This window comes from Melopsittacus undulatus, chromosome 10, assembly GCF_012275295.1.
Source record: "Melopsittacus undulatus isolate bMelUnd1 chromosome 10, bMelUnd1.mat.Z, whole genome shotgun sequence".
Lineage (NCBI taxonomy): Eukaryota > Metazoa > Chordata > Aves > Psittaciformes > Psittaculidae > Melopsittacus > Melopsittacus undulatus.
This window is the reverse complement of record NC_047536.1, coordinates 28,623,349-28,634,415: the sequence shown is the minus strand read 5'-3', so window position 1 is coordinate 28,634,415 and position 11,067 is coordinate 28,623,349. Positions and strand designations below refer to the sequence as shown.

At 51.0% G+C, this 11,067-nt stretch overlaps 1 protein-coding gene and 1 long non-coding RNA gene across 2 annotated transcripts in view; one reads left to right on the top strand and one right to left on the bottom strand.

The window, feature by feature from the left end:
- Window positions 1-1,311: 1,311 nt before the first annotated feature.
- The window catches only part of LOC115946134 (uncharacterized), a 162,878-nt gene continuing 153,122 nt past the window's right edge, over window positions 1,312-11,067 (bottom strand). Inside the window, exon 6 of the long non-coding RNA XR_004080246.2 lies at window positions 1,312-2,035. This is a non-coding gene — a long non-coding RNA (uncharacterized lncRNA). The remainder of the gene's footprint in view (window positions 2,036-11,067) is intronic.
- CEBPB (CCAAT enhancer binding protein beta) lies at window positions 6,103-8,487 on the top strand. Its single transcript, XM_034066596.1, has one exon. It carries the CDS (start codon window positions 6,389-6,391, stop codon window positions 7,385-7,387), a length of 999 nt encoding a protein of 332 aa, XP_033922487.1. The 5' UTR covers window positions 6,103-6,388; the 3' UTR covers window positions 7,388-8,487.

Genomic DNA, 11,067 nt, shown 5'->3' with positions numbered 1-11,067 from the left:
AGCACCCTCACAGGTGATACTTGTGCCAGGTCACTGGTAGGTTTCCTGACACATTGCTTCATTTTCAGGGTGCTGTTTCCACCAGGCACTGTGCCCATGAGGTGTCAGACCCCTTTGGTTCATCCTTTCTCAGTGTGCAGTGACACGACGGCTGTGGCAGCTCTTGGAGCTCCACTGTAGCCTATGGGTGGAAGGCATCACAGCCCATGGCAAGGAACTGGATGACCTTTAGTCCTTCCCAACCCAACCCCAAACCATTGCATGGTTCCATAGTCCCACATCTCGAATTGGAACTCTGAATGGAACTCTGCACTGATACTGTTTCCCCGGAAAACCTGTGTGCTCTTTGGGGTGACAGGGGCCGTACCGGGTACGACAGACCGCGCTGCTGTACAGGAGGCTCCGGAGGAGCCGCATCCCTGTCCGGTTTGCTCAGGGGCAGCAGCCAGCCAGGCCCTGGCTGTGCTCATCCCGCTGGCTGCTCCCGGAGGCGGTGCCGCGGCTGCAGAGACCTCGGGGCGAGCACCGCTCAAACACCCGCCCTGAGCGGGCTGCCGGTTACCGCCGACTGCCCCGCCCCGGCCCCGCCCCTGGCCCCGCCCCGCCCCCGCCGTGCGCCGCTAGGTGGCGCCCCAAGCCCGGTGACGGGCCTGGCCGAGCGGGCGGCGAGGGCTGGGTGCGAAGCCCGGGGCCCGCCCGGCGGTGCCGTGACCCCCGTTCAGCTGCGGCCACCCCGGGACGGGGACACGGGGACACGGGGACACCGAGTCCCGCTGGCACAGCCCTGGGCACTGCTTCACCCAGTGACTGACACCTGCCAGGGCACCTGCAGCTCCTGCAGACCCGACTGCTGCCCACCACCAGCACGGGCCCGTCGGGGCAGCGCACCCTCCGGGCTCACCTCTCTCCCCTGAACTTAGGTAATTCCAGTCTCTTCCCGTGCCACAAAGCACAAAGGGAGCTGGCTGCAGCTCCCTTGCTGGGCTCTGGCATGGGAAAGTGTCAGTGGGTGGGAGAGCTGGAATGGCCACTCCTACGGCTCTCGTCTGAAGCTGTAAATGCAAAGACACGGACCAAAAGGCGAGGTGTGTGGAGGATGGTACTCCATGGCTATCCCTGCCTGGTACTCAGTCCACCAAGGCCAGCTGCCAGATGACACAGACCAGCCCAGGGGCTGCTTTTAGGTGCCAGGACTCACACCAACAAGTCCTAACTGATGCCTGGCAGCCCCACTTTCTCCATGGTGCTTGACACAAGAAGAGAGCAGAGGGAAAAGAAAGTATTTGTACAGTCAAGGGCATGGACCTTAATGCTTTTAATGAAGAAAAATCTTGTTTCTTATACCCACTCTCCCATCACTCTCTCTAAGTCCTCCCTTGGTTTATGTCACCCCAGCAATACACACCAAGGAGTCCCAGCTACCGGCCTGCAGCCTCAGCACCCCTGAACAGCTCTCCTCTTTTAGAAACTGCCTAGGTGAATTCCCAAGTTCTGTACTAGGAAATTCTGACACTTAGGGGGGTCTCCTGGGGGGATAGAATTCCTGTTCCCTTGATGGATCTTTTGAAAGCTTGCATATGTTAGAAAAAGTGTTAATACACTACTGTAATAAATCCATCAAAGAAAGAGGCCACAATTACCTAGGAAATGTCAGACAACTATGGAAAACTTCGGAAAAGCTGGTGGACAGCAGCTTCTTTGCCAATATTTTTTTGGAATACAGGAAACAGGCTACTCATAAACCACAAAGTCACCTCTTACAGTCCCTGCTTGAAAAGACAGCCCATGTCTTGCCAGCCAAATGGCTTCAGCACGACTCTCTGCAACACAGGACTGGAAACTGTAGCTTCTGCTTTGTCACTGTCCCGCTCCGGGGGTGTTGGTGTGCGCTCGGGCTCTCCCTCTTGCAGAGCCACAGAGTGGGTGCTCTGACCTCCAATTTGCTCTGGAAAATTTTCCATCGGGTCGGGGAAGGTATTTTGCTCATGTTGTCTGCAGGCAGCGGTGCCAATCTCCAGGTGTCGTCTCTGCAGCACTGTAGGGCAAAGAGCAACGTGTAGATAAAGTGGGATTGAGCAACGCAGCCCTGCAAATGCTAGGTCAGAGGTGAGCAGAAAATCAGCAGAAGACCAACAAATACCCGAGCATCACCATGTCACATGGAAACAAGGGGCGAGGGAGCACTTAGGGAGGGGGAGGACTCTGGTCTCTAACAAAAGAAGTAAAGGAGGCCAGGAGACAGGGCCTGCAAGCGCCTGGGGAGCTCCCTGCCACTGGAGACTGCAAGGCAGGGTATCGCTGCTGCGGTTTCAGAAGAGAGGAAAGCATGTGGCAATCAGTTTTTATGTTAAAATGAGGCAAAGTCTTGAGGCTGGTCTCAGAGCTGGGGGGGACGGAAGGAGAGCCAACCTCTCTCCGAGTTGAGACATTGTCCCTGCCTGACATTTCATAAGGGCTGCTTTTTTACAGCAGAGAACAGCAAGTGGAAAGCAAGAGATTGAAATCTGGCCTTTGCCAGGTACAACTTAAGAGTTGTCGTTGGCATAAGGTGCGCGGCTGTATAAAGAGGTACCTGGGGGTAGGAAGAGGAGCAAACACAGCTCACAACATGCTCAGAAATACATTTCAATTTTACTTCTCTGTTTTGCAGCCTTTACTTATTGCAACATCGCTCCACTTAAGCCAGTCTTTCAGGCAAGGTCCCCTCCTACCCCCCCGAGACCTTCCCACACCACCTCTGTGCTCTCTCCCAGGCTGCTTGTTTGCACGGATACTGCTCTGCTCTGGAACCCCTCATATTCTCCTCTTCAGCCCATTTCCAACACACTACCTACAGCACCTTGTTCATTGATGCAACTCTCAACCTCTGGCACAAGCCTCTTTCCTCTTTGTCCCTCTTCTGCCCATCCTTGTTGTTTTGCTCTGCAAGGCAGGGTGAGAGGCTGTGCTCACACACGGTTTAGCATGATACAGCTCTGATCTTACTGATCTGTTAAGAACCACTGCAAGGGAAATAATACTTGAGACAAGTCTGCAGCAAGAAACATGAGAAATTACAGACATCCCAGAGGGTGGTTGCCAGTCTACAGACCTTATAAACACTTCAGTGTTTCAGCCATCACCATTAAACCAACAGCGTCTCCCCAAAGCTGGTGTCCTTCCAGGGACAGCTGCTGTAGACCTGGAGCGCATGAACTGGAAAGCTTGCAAAAAATCCTGGAAAAGAAGACCATTTCCAGGAAGAAAATGCCTTTGCAATGCTTTATCGTAGGTCTGAAACTGGAGCTGGAAAGTTGTGGCTTTTACAGGACAAAAGAAAAACTGAAGAGCAGAATTTAATTCATGACAGAAATGAGCACTGAGATTCTCCCTTCCACCTTTTCTGGTATCTTTCTGTTACCCTCCCAGTGTCTACCTTGTTTCACACATGGATGTAGAGGGATCTGGATTCTATTGCATCAGATTGTTTTCTGCTCAAATGTGCTTTACGTTCTTCCTAAGTGGTTTGTGAGTTATGCTGTCTCCTTCCCCAGCTGACTAGTTCTGAAGAAAAGAAAGCATGGAATCACTAGGAAGAAGGTGCTTTCACAGAAGTGCTGCCTTCCTGTTCAAAATTACTCTGTTTTTCACAACAATGCCTGGATCCCTTCACCAGGAATCTCTGCATCTATTCTCCTATCTCAAGCATCTCTCTGAAGAGTTTTCCAGGATGATTACTAGCAGCCTTTGCACATGTGCCCAGGCCAAGGGACAGAGCTCAGTGTACCCAGGCCTCCCCTCAACCCTCACGGTGCGAGCCTCTCTCTGCACCTGTTCCCATTCCAAAAACCCCATTTCTGGCCATGCATTTGTTATGACAAGTGCAGAAACAATTTACGAGAGACCAGAGTTAGCTCAGAACCTGCTTGTCGAATGCCAGGGTTTTGGATACGTGGTTAGAGCCGCCAACAAGGTTCCCATGAGAAGCTGAGAACGGACGTTGGCTCCATGAGAGTGGATGCTGGGGTTTGAGGTGAGCTGGAGGAAGTTTAAAGAGATCCAGGTACAGCAGGGAGGTGAGGGGGGAGAAGGCAAGGAGGGGACAAGCTGGGCATCCAACCTCAATTACCACCCTGGCTGACGTGTGATCTCGGTGACTACAGGATTACTCAGCACTGGCCTGGAAGCGAGGTGTGGGCCACACCATCCCTGATATAATCTGTTTCACATGACAGTTGCACAGACACTGTATTTTGTTAGGGAAGAGCAGCCCAGGCAGGAATACAACTGCTGCAGAGCAGGGGAGGATAGGGCAGAAACTCGAAGAGGGCAAATTGAGATCTCCAAAAATGTCTTGAAACACTGCCCAGGAAAGTTATCAACCACTCTGAGTGCTCGACTTCATCCAGCAGCAATGGGGAGCTGGAGACCTGTCAGGGTAATGCCAAGAAAGGCATCACTACAGCAGGAGTCCTCCTGCTCTGGGTCCCTGAGATGCCTGGGAGGTAGGAAGCACATGAGGCCAGCTTTTGAGAGCTCGGTTACAAGGGCCAGTTGGGGCAGCGGCTGGAGGTAACTGCCAGATCAGAATGCAGGATAAAGGCGCAGAATGAGGGAGTAAACAGCCAGAAGAACAAGCCCTGGCTCACTGCGACTTGCCAGTATTTGCACCCAATACAGATGTTTGTATTTATGAAGGTATGGGCTCCAACTCCAACCTCCAGACCCAGCGCTCTGGCCAGGCCCAGCTCCAATTTAATCTCTGGTGCATTCACCAAAGATTAACTTGGTAGATAAAGATGGAACTAGAACTATTTGAAGCCTGAAAACCTGTTAGGGTACTTCTGCTATGGAAAGAAAAGAAATCCTTCTAAAACGTGGAAAGAAAAAGCAAATGAAAAACTAAAGTGAGAAAAAGTCTGATGATCACTGCCTGATTCTTGAATTCTTCCTCTTTTCAAAGTTCTGAGGTTTGGACATTATGAACAGTTGACTGTTTGAATCGTATAATGCAATACCTGTTCCTCTGGCTTAACGTTACAATATTTCCCACACCGCAGGATTGCTTCACATTATTCTAAGAGGCAATGTCATTTTCCCTGCAGTGCTGGGTCTTCTTTGCTGAGGCGAAGGACACTCCTACTTCCTTTAATTATATGTTTTGTTTTAAATTAATGTCCTTTATTCTGGGGATGAATCACCAGCTTGTAGACAGGTAAATGTGGGAGTAAGAGAGTGAAAATATAAGTTTGATTCCCAAGGTGGGTGTCTTTAATTAAAACGGACATCAAGATTCAGTCTTCCTTCCCAAACTTAACCCGCGATTCTAAAAACATTTGGATTCCATGTTTCTATGCACGTATCTCACTTCCCTTCTGAACCGTGTGGATGCAGTGAGTCCCCTTCGGTTCCCTATCGCTCATGTACCCTGACAGTTGCACCATATCATGCAAAGCAAATATGCCAAGGCAAACTATAAGGCCACCATCCCTGCACAAAGAGATGGCAAGAGAAGCTCAGCATTGGCTGGACTCTTTTGCTGCTGGCATGCAGGAGGCCTGCAACAGCCTTGTGCCCTGCTCTGACCCATCTTTGCTCCTCTCTGTGCCCATTCAGATGGATGGTGCTCACTGCCCCTGGGACTGAGTCAAGCAAGCACGGGACAGAGAATAACGGGATCTGTCTGCTTGCAGCCTTTCCCCTGCCTCACCTAAGGGGCTGAGGAAAATCCCTCTTTCCCTCTATTTCCCAAGGGAACAGGGGCGCAGCCGGGACCTGCACCCACCCCTTCGGCAGCGCTGCCAGCCCCCAGCCCGCTCCCGGGCGCGAAGGACGGAGCCCCCGCGGGCACGGAGCCGGCGGCACCTTCCCGACACACGCGGGTGCGTGTGCCCCGGACCCCGCTCCTGTCGCCCCGGCGGCCCCCGCTCCACAGCGAAGCCCTGTCCGCAGCGCGGCCGCTCGGCGGGCACCGCACTGGTAACACCCGCCCCGGGAGCCTCCTCCGGGGCCGCGGCCGGGGCCGGGGCCGGCAGTTACCGAGCGTGCAAGCGTGGCAGGCGGCCAGGCGGTGACGCGCCTGTTGCTATGGGATCCACCGCCCCTATAAATAACCGGGGAAAGGAACTTTCCTAAGTCAGAGACTTTAGGACACGGGACCCAGAACCAGATGGTCCGGACGAGACTCGCCAGCTCCCGCCGCAGCTCCCGGAGCGGTGAAGCCCCGCCGCGCCGCAGGACCTGACCCAGCCCCGGTGGGCAGCGCAGCCGGGGGCCGTGCCCAGCACCGGAGGCTGAGGCCGGGTCCGGAGCCCCCCCATACAGCCCCAATCCCGACGGCGGCAGCCTGACCCTCTGCCGGGGGGGCCCCCCGCGTCCTGTCCTCTTCCCTGCATCCCCCTTTGCTTTCATGCAACGCCTGGTGGCCTGGGACGCAGCATGCCTCCCCATCCAGCCGCCCGCCTTTAAATCCATGGAAGTGGCTAATTTCTATTACGAGGCGGACTGTCTGGCTGCGCTCAATAAGCTGCACCCGCGGGCGGCCGGGGGCCGCTCCATGACCGAGCTCACCGTAGGGGACCACGAGAGAGCCATCGACTTCAGCCCCTACCTGGACCCCCTGGCATCGCAGCCGCCGGCGCAGCCGCCTCCCGCCGCCGCAGCAGCAGCAGCAGCAGGGGGCAACTTTGAGCCTCCCTGCAGCAGCGGCGCCGGCCAAGATTTCCTTTCCGATCTCTTCGCCGAGGACTATAAAGGCAGCGGCGGGAGCAAGAAGCCCGACTACACCTACATCAGCCTCGCCCGGCACAGCCACCCCTGCGCCAGCCAGAGCCACAAACCGGGGGGTCTGCCGGGCTGCTTCCCGCCCCAGATCGTGGAGACCAAGGTGGAGCCGGTCTTCGAGACCCTGGACTCTTGCAAAGGGCCCCGTAAGGAAGAAGGGGGAGCTGGGCCGGGACCGGGGGGCATGTCCTCACCCTACGGCAGCACCGTGCGCTCCTACCTGGGTTACCAGTCGGTGCCGAGCGGCAGCAGCGGGAACCTGTCCACCTCGTCCTCCTCCAGCCCCCCCGGCACCCCAAACCCCTCCGAGTCCTCCAAGTCAGCAGCCGCCGCCGCCGGGGGCTACTCCGGCCCCGCGGCGGCCAAGAACAAGCCCAAGAAATGCGTGGACAAGCACAGTGACGAGTACAAGCTCCGCAGGGAGAGGAACAACATCGCGGTGCGCAAGAGCCGCGACAAAGCGAAAATGCGCAACCTGGAGACGCAGCACAAAGTCTTGGAACTGACGGCCGAGAACGAGCGGCTGCAGAAGAAGGTGGAGCAGCTCTCCCGGGAGCTCAGCACCCTCAGGAACTTGTTCAAACAGCTGCCCGAGCCCCTGCTCGCCTCCTCGCCCCGCTGCTGACCCCCGGCCGGGTCGCGGGGCTAGGGGAGTCGCCGGCTCCTCGCCCCGCTCCGCTCCGCCGGGCTGGGGGCGAGCCCGGGGGCCGATGGGCTGGTTTTTAATGGTTTTTATGTTGGTTTGTTCTTGTGTTTTTTCGGTCTTTATTTACACATGGGCGGAAGGCTCCGCCGCCGCGCGGGGATCTCCGGGGGCTGTCAGCGGGGCGGTGCGGAGCGGAGGGGCCCCGGTCCCGGGGTCCCGGTGCCCAGGTCCAGGACGGGCTCTGCAGGCTGCTGGGCGCTGGGGTTATTTAAAAGAGCGAGAGGAGAGCAAGGGCAAAGTGATGCAATCCTTTAAGCATGGCTGGGAATGCTGTGTACATGATGCAATCTCGTGTAACTGTCAGTCATGAATTGAGTAATCTGTTAAAGATGTTCCTACAGTTTTTTTTTTATTATAAAGAATAATCTATTTCTATAAGAAAATACATATGTATATTTTGGGATCTATGCATTCTTGCTACATTTGAAGCATTAATGAACAATTTTAATAAACTTTATGACTAGGTTAAAGAAAGTAGCTTGTTTTATTTTGAAGGCATGTTTAAAGCAAGATTAAGCGCAGGGTTGAAATTCTAGCTGAATCTGGCTCAATGCTGGGATCAGGGATCAGGATTTTTGTTGCTCTTTTGGCTTTCTCTGTGACTCAGAGAAAGGAAAAAATAAACCCAACCAAAACCAAAAAGCAAAACCCCCAAGAGAAACCCAGCAAAGAGCAGAGCTGAAGCTTTAGCCAGTTCTTGTTGCCTCATTTTATGTCCTCTAATCACTTGATTTAGCTGCCGCTTGGGTGTTGTTTGGGGAGGAGGTGTTTGTGTTGAGTTTTTTGCACTTCTTGCTGTTCTGAACGTGTAGAGCAAGATGTGCTATCCAAACCATGACCAATCTTTGGCAAAGTAACACCAAGCCTGAAGTGGGAGGGAGGAAGAAAAAGTCAGGGAGGAAGCTTGAAATGAGGGTTTGTTTATGTTGTGTGTGTTTTTTCTTTACTAAGTTTCTATTCTCTATGATTCAGCTTTTCTTATGTTTGTAGTTTACAGGAATAAACATGAGAAAGTAGCATTTCTGTTGGATGTCGGTAATTTCGGGCATTGCTCAGGAAGCTCTCATGAAACCCGGCCAGGTGAGAGGCTCATGAACACCTCCCTCATCTTTCCTCTTGAGATGTCTTTCTAAACCCTGTAGAGAGAGCACCTCGGATGAGAGCTGTTTGTTTCTGTGTGCATGTGTGTCTGCTGGGGGCAAGTGACAGATAAGGGTGGGATGGCAGAGAAGGAGGTTTGTCAGAGGCCATTGCTTGGATTTAGGGAGAACTAAGGAACACGCCAGACTTGCCAGGGCTCCCAGGCTGCATTATTTCCCCTATAAGAAGTTAACAGTCTCAAGCTGGTTACATGGAGGGAGCTGGGCAAATGATCGGGTCTTACTCAGCATTTTCCATTTTCCTGTTAGGCCAAATTTAAGCATTAAGTTTTTAGATCCAGATTCCCTGTGCCCCAGAAAAGAAACTGCTTCGTGGCCTGTGCCCTGTTTGACAGATGAACACAGAAGGATTCTTTAGTATAAAGGCTGTGCACTTGAATTCGCCCCTATGCATTCCAATCCAAACAGCAGTGGTTTGCAGAGGAACAAATCATCAATTTGTTGCTTATTTTTAATGTTTCTTTAAGCAAAGAAGGTTTTCTGCTGAAAAAACTGTTCTGCTTTTTTGACACTTAAGATCCTGGCTTCCTGCAGGGAAATCTGCTTGAGGGAGATCTCACTGAAATTTGTTACACATTCCCTGCCTCCCTCAGTGCCTCTGCAGCTCCTGCAAGGAGCCGTGCAGTAGTGAGCACTAGGAGCCATATAGTAGTGGGCACTAGAAACCGTGCTGTAGTGAGCAGTGAGTGTTACTCCTCATGCAGATTTCCTCTGTTTGCCTTTTAACTTGTACAGTGCAGTTCAGTTGTTTTTATGAGACCCTAAGAATAGATTTTCTAGGGTGAGCTAGCTCCTGCACCAGCATGACTCAAGTTCTTGCAGGCAAGATAGACGTTAGATCTTGTCTTGACTGTCCCTCGTGACGATGATTACTCCAGCCTCCTGTGGCTGTTTATTCTACTATTCTTCTAGTTACGAAACTTATCCACATCGTTAGATTCTATTTTCTTGTTGTGCTGTAGGCCATGTAATGTTACCCAAATTTACAAGCAGCTCTCCCAGTCAGAGCTGAGTGCTGCTGAGGGTGGAATTGCAGGACTGAAGCTGTCCTCGGGCATATTTCTCTTTCTTTCTCTTTCTTTCTTTCTTTCTTTCTTTCTTTCTTTCTTTCTTTCTTTCTTTCTTTCTTTCTTTCTTTCTTTCTTTCTTTCTTTCTTTCTTTCTTTCTTTCTTTCTTTCTTTCTTTCTTTCTTTCTTTCTTTCTTTCTTTCTTTCTTTCTTTCTTTCTTTTTCTTTCTTTCTTTCTTTCTTTCTTTCTTTCTTTCTTTCTTTCTTTCTTTCTTTCTTTCTTTCTTTCTTTCTTTCTTTCTTTCTTTCTTTCTTTCTTTCTTTCTTTCTTTCTTTCTTTCTTTCTTTCTTTCTTTCTTTCTTTCTTTCTTTCTTTCTTTCTGTCTAAATGACAAAGTTTCCAACAAAAGTTCAGTTCATGGGGGCTGGAAGGCAGGGGAGATTGAGAGATAAGATGTACTGAAGGTATTTATATTTGTTTAAATAATACTCCAGTTTTGGAGATAGAGCTCTACCAGGCATGAATGAGCTAATCCTCATCCTTAAACTTTGCCTGCCACAGTTCAGGGGAGCCAGGGTGGTGTTGCTGCAATGTAAAGAATGATGTTTGAATTTCTGCTGTATTCCAGTGTATGTTTTAGGTAGGATTATAGATTCCTCATTCAGGAGAAACTTGTGCAGCAGTGAGCTTTTGTCCAACAGATGCCATTGCAGGCAGGAAAGTTAAGGACAGAAATGCATCAATTTTACACTGGTCTCAGAAGGCATCTGTGAAAGTCAGAAAGAAAATTCCCAAATCCTTCATTCTTAAGTCTTATACTACCCACCTCACTTATATTTCAGGAGCTGTGTAGCACTATTAAATGCATGGAGGTCTTGAAATACCCTGCTTTATAAACAAGCATATGGAAAAGCCCCTGTGATTAAAATGTTTCCTAGACAAGAAATAGTCTGGAAAAAAAAGCAGTTTGGAAATGAATCTGAAAAAGCTACAAGCACTAAAGCAGACACAAGATTCCAAATATCTTTTCTAATCACAGCAGGGGAATTGGAAAATCCCTGTCCAAGCAGTGGCTCAGCTCCAAATATTGATATAGTTACCCATTACAAATAAGATTCTGTTGACTGAAAGCAGTACTTGGTATGTCTTGGTTGCCTTCTGACAGGGTCTCTTGAGCTTCTTTTCCTAAAGCAACTCTGTACAGCTTGTGGTAGGACTCTGCAGTCTGTTTGGAATTTTATGGAACTTTATAAACAGCATTTTTCTTGGGCTTTTATTTTTTAACCTTCAAATGATTTATTACATTGATTGATTCATATAGGGCTTTCTCCTTACTTCTAAAATAACAGTGTGTCTTCCTCTGTAGAAAGAAGTCTGTAAGATCAAATCCCTGGCATGGACATCCCCTTTTCAAAGCACCTAGCTCTGTT